Source organism: Brachionichthys hirsutus, chromosome 15, assembly GCF_040956055.1.
Source record: "Brachionichthys hirsutus isolate HB-005 chromosome 15, CSIRO-AGI_Bhir_v1, whole genome shotgun sequence".
Lineage (NCBI taxonomy): Eukaryota > Metazoa > Chordata > Actinopteri > Lophiiformes > Brachionichthyidae > Brachionichthys > Brachionichthys hirsutus.
This window is the reverse complement of record NC_090911.1, coordinates 9,465,914-9,490,992: the sequence shown is the minus strand read 5'-3', so window position 1 is coordinate 9,490,992 and position 25,079 is coordinate 9,465,914. Positions and strand designations below refer to the sequence as shown.

The 25,079-nt window shown below is 52.3% G+C and overlaps 2 protein-coding genes across 2 annotated transcripts; both read left to right on the top strand.

The window, feature by feature from the left end:
* Positions 1-25,079, top strand: LOC137904959 (myomegalin-like). The gene is made up of 46 exons (XM_068749185.1): positions 1-463; positions 3,492-3,568; positions 4,376-4,499; positions 4,587-4,729; positions 4,810-4,966; positions 5,159-5,212; positions 10,307-10,444; positions 10,512-10,631; positions 10,731-10,823; positions 11,107-11,331; positions 11,426-11,584; positions 11,664-11,765; positions 11,883-12,020; positions 12,160-12,339; positions 12,494-12,688; positions 12,766-12,924; positions 12,996-13,091; positions 13,177-13,242; positions 13,322-13,428; positions 13,515-13,654; positions 15,443-15,573; positions 15,679-15,809; positions 15,914-16,190; positions 16,268-16,445; positions 16,536-16,652; positions 16,747-16,997; positions 17,085-17,299; positions 17,413-17,530; positions 17,622-17,778; positions 17,826-17,880; positions 18,189-18,412; positions 18,495-18,611; positions 18,714-18,866; positions 18,947-19,204; positions 19,815-19,946; positions 20,025-20,141; positions 20,240-20,432; positions 20,501-20,619; positions 20,675-20,935; positions 21,033-21,134; positions 21,367-21,584; positions 21,665-21,808; positions 21,921-22,059; positions 22,171-22,217; positions 22,404-22,458; positions 22,931-25,079. The coding sequence occupies exons 1-46, from the start codon at positions 323-325 to the stop codon at positions 23,047-23,049; spliced, it is 6,642 nt and encodes a 2,213-aa protein (XP_068605286.1). The 5' UTR covers positions 1-322; the 3' UTR covers positions 23,050-25,079.
* LOC137904579 (uncharacterized) lies at positions 8,185-9,477 on the top strand. The gene is made up of 2 exons (XM_068748777.1): positions 8,185-8,559; positions 8,590-9,477. The coding sequence occupies exons 1-2, from the start codon at positions 8,185-8,187 to the stop codon at positions 9,475-9,477; spliced, it is 1,263 nt and encodes a 420-aa protein (XP_068604878.1).

Genomic DNA, 25,079 nt, shown 5'->3' with positions numbered 1-25,079 from the left:
CTGCCTGGGCTGCAGAGTCGCCCTCTGCCCTGCTGGCAGCCACCTAGCGTGTGAACTTGTAGTCATAATGTGCGTTTGGTTTTTTCAGATGACGCTCTACTAGAGGCGAGGATGCCACGTTCATTTTGACACGCTGCTCCGCATGGGGAGGGCAGCGTGTCTAAAGGTTATCGGACTACAACCCAACGACATGCCCCGACTGAGGCCGCGCTTTGAAACCGACTCCGCATTCACCCGGGATGCGGAGAGATCCAAGACGGCTTTTTTTCATTTCTGACCTTTAAACGGACACGCCGAGGGGCTGCGGCGCTGTTTGGCGGTCATGTCTAACGGTTACCGTACTTTATCGCAGCACCTGAACGACCTGAAGAAGGAGAACTTCAGCCTCAAGCTCCGCATCTACTTCCTGGAGGAGAGGATACAGCAGAAGTACGAGGAGAGCAGTGAAGACGTGTACCGTGCGGTGAGTAGGGGGGGGGATGAACGGGACCGCGGGGGGGGGGCTGATTCACTGATGGTGATGATTCTGCTTTGTGTTCCTGTTTGGGCTACCGAGCTGATAATGGAAAGAGTTGATCTGAACGGTTTTTGATCCGTACCTGAGTGGAAATATTGTAATCTTGATTTTAAACTATTTTTTGAGAAGGCCGATCTAATATATCCCTCCTCATTGGTTATCTGTTGAGTGCCGCCCTCAGCACTGGGATCCAGTTGCATGGATTTATTTAAACGTTGGTTTCACGTCTGATAAACGTCTTTGTCTGACCACGAAAATCCATTTGAACGATGCAGCCGGTATCTGAACGTCAAAGGCAGCATGATGAATTGTTATCAAAGGTCTGTGCGGGGGGGGGGGGACCAAGGAGCACGGAGCGCGCTTAAGTATTAAGTATTGAAGAAAGATCTGTTTAGCTATTGGTGCTGAAACCCAACAGCAGCTGAAACAGAGAAGCGTGAATAGTCCCGCCTGGCACAGCCTTCCTCTGCTTCTGGTATTTATAAATTGCACATGTTTTGGTTTTTGAATGAGAACTAGGAAGACGTCGCCGTGAGCCTGGACGCACTCTGCAGGCTTTTTGTCCTGGTTCGCTGCTCCGGCGTCGAGGCGACCCGCTCTCAGCTGTTGTTTGTCTACACAAGTCAGCGGGCCTGAAGGATTTGTCTCTTTCTCCCGCCCTTCATTCCACATCTCGCGTGATCAATAGCAACTCTTTGATTAAAGTAAAAACTCAATTGGCGGTTTGATCCGTCTAAACCAGACCCCAGCATCCCGACTCTTAACCTCCGGGATGACTCCGTGCCAACTGATCCAATGTCATGCAGACAAACAGCTGGATTTTCATCCTTTCTGCATCACAATGCCCCCCCCCCCCCCATTGGCTAAAGGTTAATCAGTGTAAATAAACGGTTGGAGACCAGCTCTTTGATCCATGGCTGCTGTGACCTGAGCTGCACGCTGATCCCGACAACGGACTAGGTGTGTTCTTCCTGGGCACATAGTGATCCCTCCCAAAGCGCCAGAGGCCCTATTTATAGACCGGGCTCGAGTGCACTGATTCATTTATCACATGAATTCATCGGACTCGTGCTTCGTAACGTGTCGGGACTCGGGAGGTCGCTCTTCAGCATGGCGTTTGTTACAGAAGCATTTTAGTGTAAAGATTCTTGGACTGACTTAGATCCCGTTAAATTCTGAGAGCGATCCGGATGCCTATTTGGATACAAAAAAAATCTGGATTTTCCCATTTACTTATAATGGAAGTGTTTTCACAAAAATGATATATTGTAAAATATGCATTAAATTCACTCACCAACAGAGCTGGATACAGCGAAGATGGCAGCATTTTCATTTGATGCTAACAGCTGATCAGGTGATCATGATGTCACAGGTGTGTTTGTGTAAGGAGTGACGCCCCCCCCCCACCCAACTCCCTCTCACCGCCTGGTTATTAGAGGATCTGTTGCTGAGGGCCGACGGGCCAGACTAGCAGGTGCGCCGTGGTCGGGGGGGGTCTATATATGGAGCTGTTTTCTAGACGGGAAAATGTCTCTACTGAAAGCCAAGTTGTTGACACACACACACACACACACACACACACACAGTGGTGGCTGAGGCCACCTGCAGTAACCAGTCACACCAGTAGAACAGCAACTGGGAGCAACGTAGGATTTGATGTCTTTGAAGCAGCTGCGATCTACGTAGAAACAACGTAGAGTTTCTTTTAGCTTAAATCCATCTTGTGTGTGTGTGTGAAGGTGTGTGTGTGAAGGTGTGTGTGTGTGTGTGTGTGTGTGTGCGTGTTCACCCTCATAGTGCCTCTCATGGAATGATTTGGATTTCAGGCAGAAAGCGTTCGTTCGTTCGCCACGTGGCACTTTAAGAGCGTCAGAAACATAAACTCTCCTGACAGGGTTCCAGGGTCGGATGCTGAAACATGTCGGATAAGAAGGGAAAAAGACAGGAGATGCAGGAGGGAAGCCGACGTGGATACGAGAGAGAGGACAGTCTGTAGAGATGAACAGGTGATGAACGCTAGTGATGAAAACGAGAGTCCTCAGAATGGAGAGAATGTTTCAATCCTCTGTCCTCCAGTCCGATCCATTGAGCCCTGTGGGCATCGTGAGGTAAACAAACTGTGTGGGGGGGTTTCAGCCTCTGGTCCCGGGGATGAGTATCTGAGCCGCCCTGCATTCACCACCTCTAAATATAACAGCACAGTCGGATGTCCTGCAATACAACCAGGCCTGATTCACGCAGCAGAGCCAGGGGGAGGTCAGAGGAGCAGGGAGCAGGACAAGAGGGCGGGAGGCGGAGAGGAGCAAACAGCGATGGGAGCTATCTGGTCTACCAACCGTCTGAAAATCAATCAAGTCGACCTTTGTTTCTCGCTGCGTGCGGCACAAACCCGCAGATGGCCGCGTCGTTTTTTGTGATTTCGTCCCATCGTAAGGAAACGACAGTATATTTAAAAGCCAAGACATTTGGTGCCATTGTGTTGTGAGAAATCGTAATGAAAGATGGAAATAAAAATAGAATTCAGTCAACTTCAAAATGACCACTGATTCAGACAAATTCATTTGGCTGAAGCCAAAGGAAGTAGAGAAAGTGATTCAGTGACTGATTTCCACAGACTGACTGTGAGACGCTTGAACCCAACACGGTGCAGCGACGGTCAGCAGACTCAGCACCGCTGCACCAGTGCAAAGGATTCTGGGCTTTATGCCTGTTCGGTGAAATATGATGCTGCAAGATACGTTTACTGTCATTTAAGCAGTTGTGTGATCAAACGTGTCACATTTCCCGTTTCAGGCTCGTTAAGTCGTTGCTAATTCACAGAAATGTAATTTTCCATCTCAATTTTTGCAGCCCTTTTTTTTAAATGAGTATTTATTAGTTGTTGCTTTTTTGAACGGCGTTTCTCCTCCCTTTGAACAGAGATTGCTTCTGTTGTCTCGGCACTGAGCTGCTTTGCTGCTCTCGTCTCTTGCAGAACATCGAGCTGAAAGTGGAAGTAGAGAGCTTGAAACAGGAGCTCCAGGAGAAACAGCAGCTTCTGGATCAAGCCCTGTAAGTCCTTCATTCTGAATGACAACTATTTATCTATCTGTCTATCTGTCTGTCTGTCTTTCTATCTAACAGTAGCTACACTAGTTAAGTACCTGGTGATCGTGATTCAGTGACAGCAGGAGGTCAAAGTGCCACCAAAATAAGAAGAAGAAGAAGAGACAGAGTTTAGAAGGCCACATGCCAGATAGTTTTGTGTGTAATTATCACAAAATCTGGCCCTTGTGACATCATTCCTCCCACTTCCATAGAAGAACCGGTGCGTGAGGCTGACGGTCCTTATCCACGACACATAAAAGCCAGTTGTCCATGAGTTGGACTCAGACCGGTTCAAAATAATCCCAGTTATTTGAGCTGTCGCATGTGGCGGACATGAGTTAAAAACGTATGCCGAGAGCCTCCAGATTGGGACTCGTGGCGACAGGGTGGCGTGCGCCATTCTGGGAAGCAGAAATTCTGGAACAGCGTTGTTGACCAACGACGTGACGCATGCACGGTAGGGAGTCTGGAGGATGGAGGGAGATGAACGGCGTTGTGTGATTGGATGAGAGTGAAAAGAAACGGGATGGAGGTGAGGGACTTGAACACGTCGGCACTTAAATCCTCACGTTTAACGGCCGCATCGATCTTTTCCATCACTTCTGTGTTATTATATGTGACAATAAAAGTCCTCGCCACGGGCGTGGCAGCTTAACCTAGGCTGTGAGTGGACGGGTGTCGGGTTTCCCGTAAGTGCTGCAGCAGACAGGAAAGTAATAATGACATCATATAATGCCTTGCCCCCCCTGTGTCTATTATGTGTCTGACCAGCACAACAGCGGAGAGTTTGACCAATCACAATGAGGCAGAGCTGCAGAGACGGTGTCAGGAGAGACAGGAGGAAATCGATCACATGCAGCAAGTGCTCGAGACGAAGATCCAGCTCCTGCAGGAGGTCCGCCCCCCCCCCCCCCCCTGAACCTTCAGCGCAGAGGTGCTGCCGGTTTTCAGATCATGACTGTCTCCGTGCGTGTGTTTCAAGGAGGCGCAGCTAGCGCGCAGCGAGGCTGAAAGGATGGCCTCTCTGGCTGGGTCCCTCCTCTCCCTGGACACCCCCATGGAGGACACGCCGGAGGACGAGAGGCCCCCCAGCCTCCCGTCTCCCTCCAACACCAGCAAAGACAGGTGCAAAACACTACAACCGTCCAATCAACCAAAGTGAACCCCGCCCCCGCCTCACTAACCGACTGCATGTCTGCGTTCAGGTTAATAGAAGATTTGACGAAAGAGCTTCGCTCTAAGGAGGGCCTCGTCGCGGAGCTGAGCGGCGAGAAGACGGCCCTCGCCGTGAGGGTGGAGGAGCTGGAGGGGCAGGTGGAGGAGCTTTCTTCTTCTCTGCTGCAGAGAGACAAGGATGTGGAGGTACACATGCTTTGTATTCTCATTTCAAACAACACTCATCTAAATTCTGTGAAAGTGTATGCAGTGATACACTACAAAAAAGCACGATGCGGTCTCACGTCTCTGCTAATGCTCGGGTTTGTGCGTCATATTGTCTGTTTTTAGTCTTAGAAACATGGCAGAGGTTTATTTTCTCTGCCTCTTCCTCTGCAGTTCTATCAGGAGGAACTCGGCCAAGAGAGGCTGCGTATCGAACAAGAGATGCAGGTAAAAAAAAAAAAAAGACCACAGCGTGAATCTAGGAAGTGCGTTGGGATATTTAAAATAACTTTGGTTCGTCATCCTTCGCATGTAATTATAAAGTTACCCTAACAGCAAGCAGCACAGCAGTTCCATACGCAGTTCTACAGTTGCACGTTGGTAATATTTTATTTATGTTTGTGGTAAATCATCAGAAAAATGTGATTTAAATGTCGATGGATTTTGAAGACTCAAAAAAAATCAACTCGACATTTTTTGTTGCCTGCCTTCTCAAAAGTGGATAGGTTGACTTTAAAGGAATATAAAACTATTACGTGGTAGGAAGTCAGTCTAACTTTATTCCTCTTGTTGGCGCTGTGCAGCTGCTGGATGTTATTTTTGCTTGTGTGTCTTTTTGTGTGTATCCGTGGAATCAGACAGGCATTTCACATATTTGGAGTTTTGTGGGTCAGGTTTCAGCCGGGTCGTCAATAGGTCAGGTTGACCTCTAAGTGCTCAGCGACCACAGCCCTGATATCATGTTGTGTTGCTGCAGACTGATAATTGCCATAAGAGCCCTTAACTAGCTCCCTGGACACCACATCCTTTTAGATCAAATCCATGTGTGGAAGGCGAGGAAGAAGCAGAAAGCAAACACCGAAAGTCCTTTTGTTTGACTCGGGACATTTGAAGAAACTTGTTCTTTATTTCTTTAACATTATTTCTATTGAATTGAAATTCACAGAACATCTATTCAAAACTAAAGTGAAGTCCTGCACCAACCTTCAGCTGTGTTTTTCCCTACATGTGTTACTGATTGCCTCCTTAAGGCAAACTGCACAAACAATGCAGGACCAGACCAGTATTGATCACCGACAGGCTTTTCACTGCGTATCTGATTGGATGCCGGGAGCGTGACGGCGTGGCCTTTCTGTTTGTGTGCCCCTCGGGAACAGGAATTGTGTTTGGCTGCAGCGATGAACTCTCACAGTCAAATCATGTACGATAAAGACCTGGTTGTTTGACCAGCAACAGCCAAATCATTGTGAAAATACCTTCACCATGGCAACAGGAAGCGTGCTTTGTAATAGACACACTGGCCCGATGAGGATAGTATTAAAATACCCGAACCACCAGAACGGTCTGATTATACTAACACAACAGTATCCAGTCAGTTCAGTCTCGTCCCAACAAGCTAGCAAGTCAACACAAAGAGCTTCAGCAAATATCGAATCTTTTTTATGTCTTTGGTTGGTGGGAGGAAGCCGACAGAAAGGGTTTGAACCCATGACCTCCTCGCTGTGAGGCACTGTGAGCGCTGACCACTGCGCCACCGGGACGCCCCTCAAGATTTCACATAATGCTATATTGTTTGGCCGCTGTTTCTTTGTCACATTATATTAAACAAAACAGTATTATTATATTCTGAGGGGATATTATTTATATTGTATAAAATACAGTTGTCAACAATTTTTCATGCGTCTGAGCAAACACACAAACTCCCCGAGCAGTCCCTTGGACAACTTTGAGCAACATCATAATAAGACATTTTATTTTAAACGCACTTTACATTTGAAAGCAAATCTCAAAGTACACAAATAAATAACATAAAAACGAGAGATAAAAATCAACAAATAAAACAGATAAAATCAACAAGCACAGGATGTGTGTTCTGTGGTCCCACAGAGTCCTGGAACTCCGATTACAATGGCGTCTATTAGATGCGTAAGGACATGTGAATCTCATCATTAGCCGGAGCAGCCGGTCACCGGTCACTCACTGACTCAGTGGGAAATAGCACAGAATGAATCTTTACGTGTTTATGCTATTTTCAATTTCGGTTGGATTGTTTTTTCGTGCGCAACGTAGATTTTCGCTGCGCGAAGACCGTATCAGCTGTGCGTAATTACGCACGATCGCACCTGAGAGTTGGTTGTCAATAACAGTTGTTGTAAAACAAGCCAACTTGCACAACATAATGGCTGCATAATATATATATTTGCAAACTGTATATATTCAAACCAAATAAGGGTTGTTCTGTAGAATCCGTCTCTTATTTGATTTTACAGAGCGTCACTAATGCTAGCATGTTAGCATGTTAGCATTTCACCTGTTCAGTCAGGCGAGCGCAGTTTAGCGACCCGGGCAGGAGGAACAAACAAACTCCCAGGGGAGCGTATCGGTTTGTGTCTTTACCAACAGACCGTAAATACATCTGATATTCATCGGCTCTCCATTAAATGTGAGGTTTATCTCTCAGTCGGCCATTATGAACCCCAATCATGGCTCATTTTAAAACGCGAGCGTCCCACTGTGACTGCTCTCGGCTTCTCCCCCCCCCTTCCGTCTTATAATGGTACGCTCCGTCGCTGCAGGTCTGGTTCAGCAGCCGCATCATCATTATCGATCTCCTCGGAGGATCTCCTACCCGCACGGGGTTTTGATTTCCGACGTTATCCGTCGGTAAAAAGCGGCGAAACGAACGAAGCGTCCGTCCTTTGAACACGGACCACGGAGAAGGGACTCGGAGGACCGTGCGGGGACGCCCCGCGCTCTATCCGGGTGACGCGCAGCGTGAGCCGGCCCGGAATATTTCCAGTCCCCGGTCACGTCGCTGCAGAGGCGCGAGACACCGTGAGGATGAAAAACAACTAAATACGACGTCAGATCTAAGGAATGTTGCTACGTCACTGTGGGTCCACGTCATTTTCCTGACGCACCTGCGCGTCAGTGATGATCGATGCTGATCCAGGACTGATGGGTTTATTTTAATATTTTTTTTTTTACCTCATTCCATAAAGCATCCGGTTCTTCTTTTCTACCTCATCTCATTTTTTTTATTTTTTTTTATTGACACTGAATGTAACGCCATTTGTAAGGACTAAAGACTCTCAGTCTGGTTCTATGACAAAGGTTCCAGAATCTTCTGACCCATATTGCGTTTTTTTTTAAATCGTATTCACGATAAAGAACCGCTGCCGGTTTTTAACGCCTGTGAAATGCTTCTCGATGCCAAAACGAAGGAGGCGTGCCGCGTCTGTGGCCGGGAGCTGTGCGGTAACCAACGGCGATGGCTCTTCCATCCTACGGCCAAGCTCAACCTGCAGGTGCTGCTGTCTCACGCTCTGGGACGCGAGCTGACCCGCGACGGCAGGGGAGAGTTCGCCTGCTCCAAGTGCGCCTTCATGTTGGACCGCATGTACCGCTTCGACACGGTCATCGCCCGCGTCGAGGCGCTGTCCGTCGAGCGGCTGCAGCGGCTCCTGCAGGAGAAGCATCGGCTCAGGCAGTGCATCGGAGGCCTTTACCGGAAGACGAATGCAGAGGAGGGCGTGGTGCCGTTACCTGGCAACGAAGCACCGGGAGATGGGATGGTGGATATTTCTGGTCTTACCCATGCAAAGTACTGCGCCCTGCTCCAGGAGGACCTGGTCTACTCTTTGTACGAGTCCTGGGCCGACGACGGTCTGGACTGCTGCCCCCACCGCCGCCCCCAGTCTCCCGTCGGTCCGGACTCGGAGGTTACGACCTCACAACGTTGTTTGACCGGCACTCCCAGCAGGTGCCGGGGATGTTCCTACCTACGGGTGGCGGACTCTGACTACGAAGCTGTTTGCAAGGTGCCCAGGAAGCTGGCGAGGAGCATTTCCTGTGGGCCGTCCACCAGATATTCAGCCAGCGTTATCGGAGGGAGCGGCGGAGAAGCGAAACGAGGAACTACGGCGGATTCAGAGGAAACCGTTTCCTCTCCAACGCTGGTCGCCGGTTCTCAGGACCCCTCAAAGGCTTCGGACAGCGACCGTACCCTGGCTGCGCGCGCCAGCTCCAGCCCCTCCATCGCTTCCATAGAGACAACAGAGGAGGGTATTGAATCTGAAGCCATAATGGAGGGTCTCCTTCAGGCCCGGGGGGAACCACTGGATGACCGGATATCTGACTCCTTCTCTGAAGAGCACATGGGAGCCCCGCGTCGCCAGGCCTCACCTGGACCCGGCCTCTCTCTGGTCCTCGGTTTGCTGCAGAGCTGCTCTGTGCCCCGGCCAATCCGGGGCTGCAAAGGGAGCAAGCTTCCCGTGCTGCTCCGACGGGGCGCCGGCAATGCGGCCAAAAGGCTTTACTTCCCGGATCCGGTTGTGGAGTCGTCTTGCAGTACTCCAAACGGAGAAGGAGACATCCACCTGCGAACACCTGAGCCGGAGACGCCCGCCATCGGGCTCGAGTTTGGTGCGATCCTGGCCGAGATGGAAGATTTGTTCAGAGAGTACCCGCCCCCTCCCCCCCACCAGGTCTGAAACGGCGAGGAGGACAGTGATGGGGCTGTAAACCGCCGAATTTAGGATCAGCCCTGAGTTCTGTTGCGTGTGGGGAGGCGTTGCATAAGCAGTCATGAGTGTGTGTGTGTGTGTGTGTGTGCGTGTGTGTGCGTGTGAGCATAAAAACACTAGCAGTCGTGCCATTAAAGTGAAAAGCACCACCATTTACGATGCAGCGACACGGAAAGAGTCCAAAATGTCCAAATGTGATTGATGATGTCGTTTATTGGGTTCAGTCTTGAGGGAGACTAAATTTTTGTCTCGGTGACTTCCCAACGCGGACGACAGGCTTTTCCAGTTTGAAACCAGTTTAACGTAGCGCAGACATTTCCGCTCAAGTATGCGAGCGTGTATTTGCGTCAAGGCAGATACGCGCTCGTGTGTTTCCCTCTGAATCCTGCGATTGTTCGGCTGAAGTAGGTCAGATGCGAAGAGAGTGCGACTCCACCACTGGCCTATTTTCATTCTCAGGCCCTTCAGGCGTCTCGACACTGATTGGCCAGCTTCAAATCAGTGTTTTAAATGTGACCTATTTGGAACTAGAACTCTAAAGTGGCGTTCACGCTTCAATATTCATAATGGCGTTTACAAAAGCAACCCTCTCGTCGGTGAGGGTTGCTTTTGTAAAGACGATAGTGGCTCTGGCGCTTGTTTATTTATACGGTCGTGCTAACTCGTGCGTGCAAACACTCGCAGCGCTTCGGATGCTCCTGAGCTTTCTAGAATGGCGCTCGCTTGAACACGCACGTTTTGCAAGCGAGCAGATGTTCTCGCAGCTTGAAACTCTCTTGCTCTTTTGCCTTTTTAGAGCCTCGTCGAGGAGCAGCAGAGCCAGCTGAACCAGTACGAGTGCGCAGCCGGCCAGTGCGTCAACGAGCTGCAGAAGGCCCAGCTCCAGGTCCAGTCCCTGCAGGCCAAGATCCACGAGAGCGAGGCCAACAACATGGTGAGGCGCATGCGATGAGATCGCCTCGCAAACGGCTCCTTGTGTTTGAGGATCTGGCGATTCGCAGAAGCTGCAGGAGAAGCTGAACGAGATGGAGTGCGAGCTGCGTTCCATCCGTCAGGCGGCGCAGAGTCAGGAAATGACCATCGAGGGGCTCACAGAGTCCAACAGCACCAAAGACCAGGAGGTCAGTGGTTTGTCTTTTTTCTTTTGCTGCGCATGAAGCAGCCGGTGTGAGATCGCACCTCCGTTTGGCGCTCACTTCTGTACGCCGCTGTCTCGCAAGGCGCAGGAGCTGTACAAGCTGATCGATGGGCAGAACGCCTCGCTGTGCAAGCTGAGAGAAATGGCCCACCGCAACCAGCTCGCCCAATGCAAGGTGAGGCGTCTATGGAAGCCCAGAAGAGTCCAAATTAAATCAATGAAAACAGCATTTTGAAATCAATACCATTTTGATAAATGACAGGCAAATTAAATTGTAAAATAAGGTAATACTATGAGATATCTTTTTATTATTATTTTATTATAATTAAACATTTCATAATGATTATTTTAACAATGTCATACTTTTTTTAAAGTCAATTTTCTATTTCAGAATGTCATTTTTCAGCAGAATGACTATAGTTCATAATATTACCTTTATTTAACAATTTCTTCTCCAGCCTGCAGAGGGGGTCAGTGAGTCCCTGACGCTCGCCCAGCTGCAGGGCGAGCTGGTGGCTGTGCAGAGCTCCCTGTTCTCCCTCGGCCTGGAGCTGGAAGCCAGCCAGAGGAGCCTGAGACGGAGCCAGAGGCAAGGAGGAGACCTGACGAGATTCAGGGACAGACTCAACGCTGACCTGCAGGAGGCGCTTCAGCACAGGGAGGTCACCGAGAAGCACAACCAGGTCAGTGCGCTCTGCGAACGGAGGAGCCAACCCAATCGTCGATGGTCCTACAGCGTGAGCGGTGGATGGACGCCGTGTCGTCTCTGTGCTGCAGGACCTTCGCCGCGTCCTCCAGAAAACCCGCACGGAGCTTCAGGCTAAAGAAGCGGCGCTGAAGGAGAGCGAGGAAGAGAGGCGGGCTGTGGTGCAGGAGAAAGACCGGAGCGTCTCGCACCTCAACCGCTCTCTGCAGGACAAGGAGCGACAGTTGCAGGTAAGCGCACGTCTTGCACGCGAGGATGTAGATAAACGCACACGCACGCTTCTCTGATCCCGCCTCTTCGTACCGGTAGGAGTACGCTGAGATTCTAGAGTCAGCAGGAAGCTCTAAACCAGGAGATGCCCTGCTGACGAAACTGAGAGAGCGTATTAAAGACAGAGACGGCGCCCTGGAGGTGAAAGACGCACACATTCATAGAGGGGGGGGCGGGATAAATATCAGGACTATCCGAATCTCCTGAGACGGCTGCTGTTAGACGTTTCCGTTTCTGTTTCCTCCGCACCGCCTGCAGCGCGCCATTGACGACAAGTTCCGCTGTGTGGAGGAGCACGAGGGCCAGCTGAGGAGGCTGCAGCTGGCCCTGAGGGAGAAGGAGCGTGACCTGGAGAGGCTCCGCTGCATCCTGTCCAGCAACGAGGAAACCATCACGGTGCGCTCATTAAACGTGCAAGCCCGAGCACACGGGCATCTTCATGATGCGTTTATACGCAATTTTTAAATCCGCTCACGTTTCTGTGAGCAGCAAGGACGCGAGTTGTATCTGTAGCTTTTATTTTTTTGGCCGTCAGAGTCTGGACGCCTTGCTGCGTGGTAAGGAGCTGGAGCTGGAGCAGGCGGCGGAGGCCTACAGGAACCTCCAGTGGCTGAAGCAGCAGAGCGAGGAGAAGGAGAGAAGCACTCAGAGGGAGAAAGACGCCATCATCGGCCAGCTGCAGGCGGCGCTGCAGGCTCGCAACCGGGAGGCTCAGGTGGGCGACACGCCCGGGAAAAAGCGTCGCAAACCACAGAGAAAAACCTGCGCTACGTGTTTTCATCGATACAGGAAGGTGTGGTGACAAAACGCTTTTGTGGATCTGCATTTCATTTGTGTGTGTGTGTGTGTGTGTGTGCGTTGCATCCTAGGATCTCACCGCCGCCCTCGTTGCCAGAGTTCAGGCCGGCCCCACTGAGCTGGTGGAGGAGCTGAAGGCTCGGCTGGCTCTGAAGGAGAAACTCTTCCAGGAGCTGCTGTCAGACCGCAGCCGGCAGTCCGACGAGCACCAGGCACAGATCCAGGACATGCTCAACACCGTCGGCGCCAAAGATCAGCACCTGCAGGTTTGGCCTGGTAGCCGGTGCGGGCTAACCGTCGCAGAGGTGCTAACGGAAGCCGTCCATGCGTTTTTCTCTCCCAGGACTACTCCTACAGGCTCTCCCTGGTGGTCGGCGAGCAGAGCGGCCAGCTGCAGGAGCTGCGCAGGCAGCTGCAGGAGCTGCGCGAGCTAAAGCTGGACGAGGAGCGAGAGACGGAGCATCTCGGGAGTCTGCTCAAAGAGAAGGACGCGTTTATCAAGGTACCCGGTTCGCCTCGGCTTCTTCCCATGATGCCGTTGGCCTGACGCTCAGAGCGTACGCTGTCCTTCAGGAGCTGACGCAAGCTTCCTCCAAGGAGAGCGAGGCGGAGCTGAAGGCTGTCCAGGAGGAGTTGCAGCTGGTGCTGAAGAAAGAGGAGGCGGCCCAGGTGACGTGGATCTTAATCTGATGCATCAAAGCGGGCCTGCGGATTTATTTATTGATCCCGCGAGTCGTGTTTTTGTGCCGTGCAGGCGGAGCTCTCTGCCCTGCGTTGGGCCCAACAGCAGCTGGAAACTAAAGACGGCTCTGATCATCAAGTAGGACGTTGCCTTTTTCCCAGTCGATTGCGTTTGGTTGTTTGTGCCCGTTTTGAGAGCCTCCGTGTTTCTGATCCAGCTCGCGCTCGATCAGCTGGTGTCCGAACACCACGAGCTGAAAGACGCCCTGAAGGCAGAGAAGCGGTTGTACCAAAACCTCTTCCAGATGCTCGCCAAGACCGACAGGTAGGGAAGCTTCGCCGCGGCCTCCGCGACAGGCCCAGGTCACGTTGAGCTTCTGCTCTAAAGCCACTTTGTCCTTCCCCTCTCAGCCCAGAGAACATCCAGACCCTCCACACCGAGCTGGACTCCGTTCAGGCGCTGCGCACACAGCTGGAGGAGCTCCTGGCCAGGACCCGGAGCGTGGCCCAGACGCTGGAGCGGGGAGCTAATAGGGCGCCTGACTATGGAGGTGCGGATGGGCCGGGTCCAGCCAGCCCCCCCCCCCCCCACCCCCGGGGTCACACAGCGGCCTTTAATGCCCGTTGATTTGCACTGCTGAGTAACACTGATGTGTGAGATGGAGCCGTCTGCAGCCTCTGACGGTCGGGAAACGACATTTTAAAACCAATCGGCCTCTTAAACGTGAGATCAAAGCGGTCCCCAGGCGGCTCCATCCAGTTTGCACAAGCACGACTCACAACAGCAGCCTGCTCGGTGTCGACCTCTAGTGCGACCCACAGCCCGGCGTGTGCTAACACTTTGAGAGAATGGTGTGAACATGCTTTTATTTATCGTGTCTGAAGTCCTGCCCGCGTGCTGCCGTATCTCGCCGGCGTCGCTCTGCCAGCCTTTACCGCCTCCGTCAAGTCGCCTTGCAGTGAAACGTCTCCCCGTCCATGATTTGTTTTTGTTTTTTTACGTCCTCTGCTTGTGAGCGTCAAGTTCCCGAGACACAAAATCCCCCAAAAGATGCCAAAGTAGTTTCCTCCACTTCAACTTGACCTTGGATTTGTCCTCTAGTTGCGTGTTATTCTGACAGATCATGCATGAAGCGTAAGATATAAGTTGGTATTAAAGTGGTAGGTGTTTATTTTGAAGTCATGTTCTGGTCGTTTCGGTATTAATTGTGACTAGTTTGTGTTTTGTGGGACTTAATTGTTGCTCTGTGCCAGAAATAACAGCCGTTACGTTTATAGTTATTTATATAGAGCGCAGTTTGATTTTAAATATTTTCCCCCGAGCTCTCATCTAGAGTGTCGGAGATGGAATCCCTTTGTCAACGCTTATTTTTGTATCTTAAATGCCGCAGAAATAAAAATGTGCTTGGTTTATGTCAAAAAGCACTTCTGTTTGTTGTGTGTATTTGGTGAGTTGTGTTTAGAATGTCCCAAACATGGAGGAGGTTCCACCGGAGAACATTTCTGTGTGTTTAAGAACCCGACCTTTTCCTCCCAGTCTAGAAATATTCTTCATTTTTTTGCCCCCCAGTTTGATGCAATTTTACCACAATAACACACATTAAATAAAAAACGTCCATAGAGCTCCAGATTTGACACAATTACTAACGCGTTCGGCCCCGCCTCCTCCGTGCACGAGACGGCGGCGTGGTTTGCATGGCTGTAGATATTCATAACACACACAGGAAGCCCGACCGACACGCCCTGACTAAAAGTAAAACACTCAACAACGTGAGCGTCCACGTGTCCCTGATATGTAGCACCACGATTGTGCACGTTGATCAATTACACGTCGATTTCATCAGAAAGAGATATTTCATGCTGCTTTAAAGGTGGAGACTTGTGTCGTCTTTCTATTGGACTCAATAATTCAACAATCGGTCCCATCAGCGCTGCACACACACACACACACACTCACACTACCCGTGTGTGTGTGTGTGTGTGTGTCTGCAGCAGCTGTTATGTAAAAACGATTTAACTTCTAATTGTCTGACAGTCGCTTTCCACCGAGCCTCTGTTTCCTGGCAGCAAAACAAAAACCCATCCGTGAGTTTGTGTATAGAAAAGAAACAAGACAAAGCATCCTGGCACACGACTCCCGTGCACACACACACACACACACACACTTTGGGCTGTGTGTGTGTGTGTGTGTGTGTGTGTGTGTCCCGAGTTGTGGAAAGAATGAAGGCGGGCACGCTGGCGAGGGCGACGCCCGGAATAATAGGAAGAGAAAGAGGTCCAGCTGAAAAGCAGAGGCAGGGAAGGTGAACGCTCTCCTTATTTGGTTGTTCTGTTTCCAGAACTCGGCTCGGAGGAAGAGGGGGAGAAAGGTTCCGATGAAGACGGCAGCAGTGAGGGGTTTTCAGACAGCATAGAGGAGGAGGAAGAGGAGGAGGACAAAGCGACAACCAGAAGTGAAGCCTCCTTTGAGGTAACATTCCTTCCTTCCTTTTGTTTGAAAGCATTTTCAAACGATTTAACTCATTGATGACTTCCATCGTGAGACTCGACGCCTTTCTCTCTTACGTCTCTGAAGGCTGCCGGCGCTCCGGCTGCATCTGGAGCGCCGGTGAGAGCGTTGGCGTCCCGGCGAGTGGATGTGAAGCAGCTTGAAGAGACGCATGTCCTGCTGCAGAAGGATGGATTCGCCTCCGTGGGTCACATGAGGTGCATCTTTGGGCCCCCCCCTCCCCCCGAAACTCTGCGTTCTGACTTCGTTCCGTGTTCGGCGTTCCCTCCCGAGTCCCTGAAAGCTGTTTCATTCCTGACAGGAGTGAAGTGCAGAGGCTTCCGCAGGAAAACCAGCCTCTGGAAGAAAGCCGGGGACGAACCGGAGGTGTGGAGCTGAGCTCAAAGACAGAGGAGGAGGATCTGAAGACGCGGCAAGAGGCCGAGGAAGAGGAGGATGAGGATATTGAAGAAGACGAAGAGGAGGAAATGCTTCCGCAACATTTGACGATGGGGAAGCGAGGCCCTCCGTCCTCGCGGGAGAAGAGGCGATGCACGAGGACGAAGACGTCCCACTGTCACAAACGCCAGCCTGAGACGGTAGATAGGAATGAAATCCTGTTGACCTTTGAACTCAGTTTGAATCCTTCTTCACGTTCTCGCGTCGCTGTTCGCAGGGGGCGGGCGAGCTCTGGAAGGATCTAGGCGAGGGTCTTCGCGAGCAGACGGCCCGCCTGAGCTCCGATCTGGCTCTGAGCCGCCAGGAGAACCGAGAGCTGCAGGAGCGGCTGACGGCGTCCGAGGCGACGGTCCACGCTCAGGCCGGACAGCTGAAGGACTACAGAGACCTGCTGAGTGAGTCGGACCCGGGCCGAGGCGTGCCCGCGGCGCCGCCGGGCGCTTCCCGCGTAACGTCTAAGCAGCGCCTTGCTCCTGTCTTTGCAGCAGAGACTTCAGTCCAGCAGGCCAGCAAGCAGGTCCAGGTGGATCTGCAGGATCTGGGCTACGAGACGTGCGGCCGCAGCGAGAACGAAGCCGAGAGAGAAGACGCCAGCAGCCCAGGTGACAGACCACGCCCCTCTCTGTCTGTTACCGCCTGTGCTTCCTCTTCGTCGGTTCTTCACCGGGGCGTCTCCTCCACGTCTGCCTCCTCTAGAGTTCGACGACTTGGAGATGTGCACGTCGCTGTCCCATCGGCAGGACTACGAAGGTGAGACCGGGAGCTGGTACTCCGGCGGCGGCGGCGGCAAAGCGGGAGGCGAGTCGGCCCCCCTCCAGCATCTGGTGGAGGACCTCCGCTCGCAGCTGAGCCGCTGCCACAAGGTGATCCGCGGGCTGCAGCTGCGCGTCCGATCCCTGTCCAGCACCAGCGACTACGCCTCCAGCCTGGAGCGCACCCCGCGCAAGGTGCGGCGACGCCAACCGCCCGCTGCACGCTGCGCACCCACTCTGTCCACTCAGCTTAGCGTCATCAAGCCTCTGCTCACCTTTCAGGTCAATTGGGCCTTTGAGGCGTCGCTGGCCCCCAGCGGCGTGGAAGACGACGAAGGTTGGATGTCTGACGCCCAAGGGGGCCACTCGGGGTCGAAGCCCAGCAGGGAGATGCAGGAACTGATGGCACGAGTTGCGTCGCTGGAGACGCAGCTGAAGAGCTCCGGGCTAGAGGGCAAAGGTCAAGCAGAGGAAGGGAAATGCGCCACCTGGCCTGGGTGAGCGAAACAGAGAGCCCGAATGATTCTTGTGATCACAAATCGAGTTGTAAAAGCAACGATCAGGCTATCAGAGCATGCTAACATGTAGCACTGACACTCTCCTTCTGCAGGAAGTACAGCTCTCTGATCCAAACCCAAGCTCGTGAGCTGTCCCACCTGAGGCAGCGGGTGAAAGAGGGGCAGGGAGTCGGCCACATCCTCACCCAACACCTGGGCGACACCACCAAGGTGCAGCCGACCCTTCGGGCCCTGGCGGCGTGCGTCAGGCCGCGTTGTTTCACACGGCACATGAACCGGAGGCCTGTTTTTCCGTTCGCAGGCCTTCGAGGAGCTGCTGCGTTCCAACGATATCGATTACTACATGGGTCAGAGCTTCAGGGAGCAGCTGGAACAGAACACCGCCCTGGCGCAGAGAGTGGTCGCCAAGATCAGCGGGCGTGAGGAGCGCCCCTCTTCTCTTTTATTACAGTCCTCAGGTGTCATTTTTTAAACGGCGGCATCTCCTCCTCCTTTCTTCCCGCAGGTGACCGTGCAGAAAGCCACGATGACAAGACAAGCCACGAGCTGCTGGCGTTACGGTGAGCTCGCATCCCGCAGAGCGACCGTCCGGCAATCGTCTTACAGGCGGGGAGCATCGGTTCACGATTAGCGTGACCGGTTTTTGATGGTGGGAGGAAGGAAGCCGGAGAACCCACGCAGACACGGAGAGAACATGCAAACTCCTCACAGAAATGTCGCCGGTCGGATTCGAACCTACGGCCTCCTTGCAACGGCGCCACCGTGCTGTCCTTTCGCTAAACTGGGCCAGGCTGGCACCAGCGGCTGCAGCTTTTTGCTGCATGTCGTCAGTCATTAGCGCTCATGCTAACTCTGCTAACTCTCTCAGGCTGAGCAAGGAGCTCCTGCAGAAAGATCAGATCATCGAGTCCCTCCACACGAAGCTGCAGCAGCACCCCGAGAGCCCGTCCAGCTGCCAGGCCCTCTCCGAGACCACGGACCGCTCGGACAGAACCTCCCTGCTGTCCGACGAGTGCAGGAGCAACGAAGACCTGGAGCTGCGCTCCGATTTAGACGCCCGAGACTATCAGGAGGAGCATCGGCGGCCAGACGGTATCGTTTTAGTTCAGTCGTTTATCCCGCCCTCTCCGTCCGTGAAACTCCTCCTTTATCATTTCACTCTCCCCTCCTTCAGTCCGCCCGTCTCTCCATCCTCCTCCTCCTCCTCCTCATGGCTTCCTCAAATCCTCCAGCAGCTGTCCCAACATGCTTTGCTCAGCCCCTGTGGGTTTGACCAATCAGCCCTCCGGAGGTACGGGACTCGCAGCTGGACGCGACTTGAAAGCATCCACATTTTCTGTTGCGCCTCCTCCTTCATTTACCGTACATATCACCTCCTTTCGTTCTCCTCCAGCCCTTTTCGATGAGCCAGTCTCCCCTTCTCTGTCTGGCACTGATGTCTGGGGTGTGGGAATCATTTCTGACCCCCGGCCCAGGGCCCTGTCTCTGATCGCTGTTCGCCCAGAGCTGGACACACTGTACAAAAAGACGAATGAGCAAATCAGGGGTGAGGGGCGGGGCCTGGAATTAATTTATAGCTGACATGATTTGCTATTTTTTAAAACCATGCATGTGTTGTTCTCACAGGGTATCCAGCCCCCCAGGACAAGCCGCTGCTTAGTCTCTCTCCTGGCGCCCACACCCAGCACCTCCTCGCCGGCTACAGCCAGATTCCCCATCACGCCTTTCAGCACCATCAGCTGGGCGGCATCCACGAACGCCACTCCCTGCACTCCGACTCGGGTCTCGTTGCCGGAGGGAGTTCGTGGGACACGGAGAATATGGTCCAGCCAATCGGAAGCTATCCTGCATCGCCGGGACACCAGCCGGGAGGAAGCCATGCAGGTATGACACAGTCATGTTTACCTCCGCCGAGGGGGGGGTTCTGTCTGTCTGTCTGGCTGGCTGGCTGGCTGGCTGGCTGGCTGGCTGGTATGGTTAGCCACACAACTCAAAACATTCCAGAAGGATCTGGATGACATTTCCAGGAAATGTTTGGAGTCTTACCGATGTTTATGGAATTTGACGCATTCCTGTAGAGTGGTGACCTCTATCTCACCGCCGAATTTCATCCGGATCAGATCCGGATTGCGGATATTATCGAGACTTTTCTATTCCACTTGCGTTTTGGCCTACCGTTCATTTAATATTAGAGACAGAGATTTCTAACAAGCGAGTCGATTCCACACGTCAACGGATTTGTTAGCTGCGCCAAGGAGGTTGTGAAAAAATATAAATTTTAACATTGAAAACATAATTTACGGATTCACAAATCTGTTAAAATCAACTCCGGTTCACTTTTACTTTTCATGGTTGGTGTATATAGATACCGAGAACAATCGAGAACCTTTTGATGATGATCCAGATCACCATGTGGACGGTGTGAATCCACTTAGGAGGGGAACGAGCTGCTTGGCGGAGGTCTGAATGTCTTGCTTTGCCGTTTCCCCTCTAGGGGTGAACTTGATAGAGGAGCACCTGCAGGAGGTGCGGTGTCTCCGTCAGCGCCTGGAGGAGTCCATCAGCACCAATGAGAGGCTCCGGCTGCAGCTGGAAGAGAAACTGACCACCACTAGACATGATGGAGGTACGACAGCGCTCGCACGGGACAACCAGCCCCCCCCCCCCCAATCTAATAACATAATTCCTCTTTTTTTAAATCCAGCGGCACCAACAAACATTTACATTCAAGGACTTGACACAGTCACGCAACTGTCCAATCAGATCAGAGTCCTGAAGGAGGAGAACGTGGCTCTGCAGTCACGCCTGCAGGCCAGCACAGGTGACCCCGCCTGGACGACCCCGCCTGGGCGACGGCTGACGTTTCAACCTATCGCTCTAGAGACGTTCACTTTAACCCCGCCTCTCCTCTGCCATCAGACACCAGCGAGGAGGAGGTGGCGCAGCTGCGCGAGGCGGCGTTCGCGGCGCGCGCCCGCCTCAAACAAGCCGAGCTGGAAGCGGAGCAGTGGAAGGAGGAGCTGAGGCGACTCCAGGCTCACAGTCAGGACCAGGGACAGCAGATCCACGCGTTGAGGCAGGAGCGTCAGGCCGGTCAGGAGAAAAGCAACAGGTTGGTTGTGTCTGCTCGGAGATGAAGATACGCGACGCGCCGCATGCGCAACTGTCGACTCTCCTCAGGATGCAGCACGAGACGTCGCTCCTGCAGCAGCAGCTGTGTGACAGCAGGGAGCTCCTCCGCTCGCTGCAGAGCGAGCTGCAAGGGTACGATCGGGTGTGTTCCAACTCAAAAGGTCGGTGTGGATCGTCAGCTTGCGTCGTCTCATCTGATGCGTGTCCAGTCGGGCTCTTTAGCGGTCGTGCTTTTCTCGTCTCCAGGCTACCTGTGCGAGCTTCCGGGTCTGCCGATGGAGCTGAGGGAGCTGCTCGGGGAGGTGAGGAGCCTGCGGGCCCAGCTTCAGAACAGCATGCAGGAGAACAGCGCCCTCAAACAGCTGGAGCTCCACAAGCAGCTGGAGCAGAAGCTGGGCGTCGGCTCTCCTCGGACCCCCTCCCTGTCGGCCTTCGCCGCCAGCCCCCAGAGAGAGAGCTTCTACAGGCGACAGCTGCTGCACGGTGCGACGGACGCCGCTGAGATGTGGCTGCGACATCATCCTGCACGGCGTGCTTGTGCGGTTTTTGGCGTGACGTGGTTTTGCCGTGTGCTCCACAGACCCAGCGCCGTCTCCACCGGTCAGGGACATTGGTTTGTTTAACTGTGGATCTCCTGGCCCCCCCTACTCAGACCTGGACGACAGCCATAGCACGGCCATTGGTGTGACTTTTAACTGCATGACTGCAACTTAATCCCGTCTCTACGCTTAATCCCGTCTCTACGCTTAATCCCGTCTCTACGCTTTAGACGTCCCATAAAGACTTGGAATTGCTTATTGATCAGAAACACCGATATGTAACATTATTTAAATAAAATCTAAATTCCTAATTCAATGCACAAATTACAAACCGAGTTCTTCCAGAACCGATTCCAGCTGCTTCCCCTCCTGCAGACTCTCCGGACCCTCACTCCGAACTGGAGGGGGAGGCCCCCGACGGATCGTACGCAAACCGCAACGGCCGCCACGCCATCGGCCACGTGGACGACTTCACTGCCCTCCAGCAGCAGGTCCTCGAGGGTCGGAGCCTCGTGCGACTCCTGGAGACGACCCTGCAGGCCTTCCTCGGCCAACCGCTGCTGGAGGAGAACCGGAAGCGGAGCGGCGAGCTGGTGAGACCCGATGAAACGCCGCGACGATGGGAAATGCAATCGTCATCGGGCTGAAGCGCGTCACTGCTCTGCGCGTGCAGGTCCTGGACTATAGATGTGTGAAGAGTCTGCTGTCCAACACCAAGACTCTGAGGCAGACCCTGGAGGAGGCGATGTCTCTGCTGAAGATGTTCTGGAGAGCAGCTCTGCCCAGCACCGATCCCTCCATCCAGAACCTCAAGAAGGTTCGTTGCACCTCGTCTCACGGCTGGACCGGTCGGGTCTGGTAGTTTAGTGCGATTCTGGTAAGCCGGTATAAGCAGCTCTGCGTGTGTGTGTGTGTGTGTGTGTGTGTAGGAGCAGTGTATGCAAGAGGAGATCTTGTCCCTAAAGCTGCGAGTATCGGAGCAGGAGGAGGTCCTGAAGGGGACGATTCAAAGACTGAGGAGCACCAGCCGCACCAAGGAGAGCATGGAGCACTTCATCGTGAACCAGCGTGGGTGTTTCTGTGCTGAAATATATTCCGTCCTCCTAATCTCTACCGAGCTCGTAAAGAGACAGATTTCTGTTTGAGATCCCCTTTTTCTGTGTTTTTTTCTCTCGCCAGTATCGAGAACTCGTGACGTGCTGAAGAAAGCCAGGACGAACTTAGAGGTGAGTAAAACGCAGAGGTCATTACTCTCCATCGTAAACGGGTTAAAGAGCTGTCTCGTGATGAAATGTCTCGTCTGCTGTCCTTCAGTATTCATGATGTAGATCCATTTCCTTTGGCTTTTTGCTGTCTCACTTGTGTCCTCGTCCTCCAATTTGTCTCCTGCCCTCCTGCCCCCCCCACCCCAGAAGAATGAGATGAGACTTTCCTCTCTAAGCTCCTCCTCTTCCTCTCCTTGCACCGGTAACCTTCTGACATCTCGTCGTCTTTCAAAGAGGTAGCCGTCGCCCCAGACCCGCGTCTGCATTTATTGATTTACTTCCGTGGTCTGGGTCGGCCTTTACCTCGGTGTGGACTTGTCACTGCGCCGCCGCCATCCCACCAGACGGAGAACCCCGTCCTAGTTTAGACCGAGTCATCCACGTTTGACCCGAGTAGAACGCCTCTTCACCCCACGCCCATCGACTAACCCCCGCCGATGCACCGGAATGTTTTCTACTCATGTCGCTTAAAGGTTGAGACCCTTCCTTGCTTGAGGCCTCCGGTCGCTCGGCACCAAATTAAGAGCACGCCGCATTGCTTCCATTCTCCGAGAACGCTGTCACAACATCGCTAACGTCCAACTTTTCCTTTGACATTCCACCTCGGCAGCAGTTTGTGATTCATCGGCCTGAATCGTCACCTCCATCCCGTTTCCCTTTCTCATTGAATCCAGCTGAGGACCCACGAGACGCTGCCCGGGGGCAGCCTGCTGATCGCCGTTTCCTGAAGGCCGGCGCCACGGCCAATCACCGCCCAGCTGCGAGGAAGCGCAGCAGCCAATGCCTGCTTTAGACTTTAAAAGAACCAGCCTCAATGCCACGACCTCTGACCTCGATGCTGAAAGAGCCAAGACCCACCGCGCCCCCCCCGGCAGCCTTTCCCGTCCCCACCCGACCGGGAGTGCTTCCGTCCCTCCCTCCTCGAAGCGTCGGCACCTTCAGCCTTACCCAACCAGCTTCTTGTCCCTCTCCACGTGCACTATAGTCTTTGGGTGGTCAGCAGTTTGTCTTGTCGTGTGTGTGTTACAGAAGGACGGCTTTGAAACGTGCCTCTTGTGGTTTCAGTGACGTGCGTCCCGCTGATGGCGCTGGGACGACGACGCTCCTGAACTTGGATCTGTGTGCCGAAGCTTTCGGGATGAGCCCGGCTATAAGATAAATCGGTAACGTTTGACCCACAGATCTGCGTCTGAGAGCATCGTCTCCTGCCTGAGGACAGAATAGAGGATCATGCATGTGTAATCGTGGCTTGTGAGAGGAATTCTGCGCACGTAAATTATGTGTGTGTAGTTGAAAACACTCAAAGACGACATTTTGACTGCCACAGAAATGCACGTTTACGGCTTGTGGCTCTTTTAACGCCTTTTTTTTCTCCTTCCTTTTAGCAAAGGAAACAAAATAACTCCCACAATGCATCACTATACATTAAGAATGTAGAGGAGGCGGGCGATCCACACATAGCTGCATCTGTGGAGGATGTTTATGACGACGACGTCAATGGGTAGGAAGAGCAGAACCAGAGGTTCCATTCTAGCCGCTCTTGGCATTTATATGCTGAATCTGAAGCACCGAACGGGTCAAGCGCCGGGAAGTCGGGTGGTTTACATGCGAAAGGCTTCGATCTACTGGTTGGTTCGCATCTCGAAGCGGGAAAGCGTGATAAAACAATTTAAAGAGGAGGTTAAAGTGCTTAAACGGAACGAGGCTAAACGCGTATTCAAGCTCCTCTCTAGGAGTTCTCATAAGAGCATGTGCAATAATGTTTCTGACTGATCCGGCTTTTCATTTTTAGTAGACACTGGATTATTATTATTATTAGTTACACTCATCATAAAGCTAGCAGCCAATGCCGTGTCAGAGTTTTTGTTTGATGCATGACAGAGATTGTAAATGGCCGATTCTGAGCTGCGGACGTTTGACCTTTGAACTCCTTACTTTCAATTTGATTTTCCTTGTCGATGAGAATCCCACGGATTCGGCGTCCGATCTGTCAGAGGCCCCCCCGAACCACAGAGGGTAACGTTTTATTTAGTTCTTTTTTTTTTTTGGACCAAAATGAATGAGTGGGGGTTTTCCCACAAAACCATGCGCTACTGACTTCAAGTTATTTCTCTTGGTTCGTCATGCATCGCCATGGCAACGGCAATGTGGGTTATCAATTTATGTCGGCGATCCCTAACTTTGGCATGCGATCATTGTTCACTCTTTATATAGTTTGTCACAGTTGCTGCACATTTGCTATTTTATGCTGTAAATAATCAACATTTTCTGTATGTGCATCGCGTGTGTGTGCGTGTGTGTGTGTGTGTGTGTACGTGCATGAAAGAAAACATGCAACATTTGCTTTTTTGCAAAGTTGTTATTCTGGGTAGTCGTGCAATAGCTTCCTATTTTATATTTGGTGTGTTTTATTTCGTTTGTGTTCAGTGTGCGTTCAATGACTGCGTGTGATGTGACGTCACAAACGTCACTGATCACTCGCCTTTATCGTTGTTGCTTCGCTTTTGCCTTTAAATTTTACATTTAAATGATTTCAAATCAGACGTTTGATTTGAAGCACCTGTTGAAAGGAAAGCGACCACGACAGAAGGGAATGGGCGCAGCAGCAGCAGCAGCAGCAGCAGCGCGCAGCCATGTTAAGTCACGTGTTCATATAGCGCAGCTTGATTGTGCAGCTTTTTTTAGTTTGTGCGTAAAGAACTAGGAAACTGACGCAGGACTCACATGGATCCTGTCTCTGAGGATCATTAACAGTTTGCTGTGTTGGCAAAAGTATTATCCGTGAAAGGACCGGGGGCGAGGAATAAAATACTTCAAATGGAA

Bases quoted from the DNA above. Each gene is read 5' to 3' on its own strand.
- LOC137904959 (XM_068749185.1), top strand. From the start codon at position 323: ATGTCTAACGGTTACCGTACTTTATCGCAGCACCTGAACGACCTGAAG. The intron at 15,810-15,913 runs GTGCATCTTTGG...CATTCCTGACAG, and splicing joins GCCTCCGTGGGTCACATGAG to GAGTGAAGTGCAGAGGCTTC. The intron at 18,612-18,713 runs GTACGGGACTCG...GTTCTCCTCCAG, and splicing joins GACCAATCAGCCCTCCGGAG to CCCTTTTCGATGAGCCAGTC.
- LOC137904579 (XM_068748777.1), top strand. From the start codon at position 8,185: ATGCTTCTCGATGCCAAAACGAAGGAGGCGTGCCGCGTCTGTGGCCGG. The intron at 8,560-8,589 runs GTGGATATTTCT...ACCCATGCAAAG, and splicing joins AAGCACCGGGAGATGGGATG to TACTGCGCCCTGCTCCAGGA.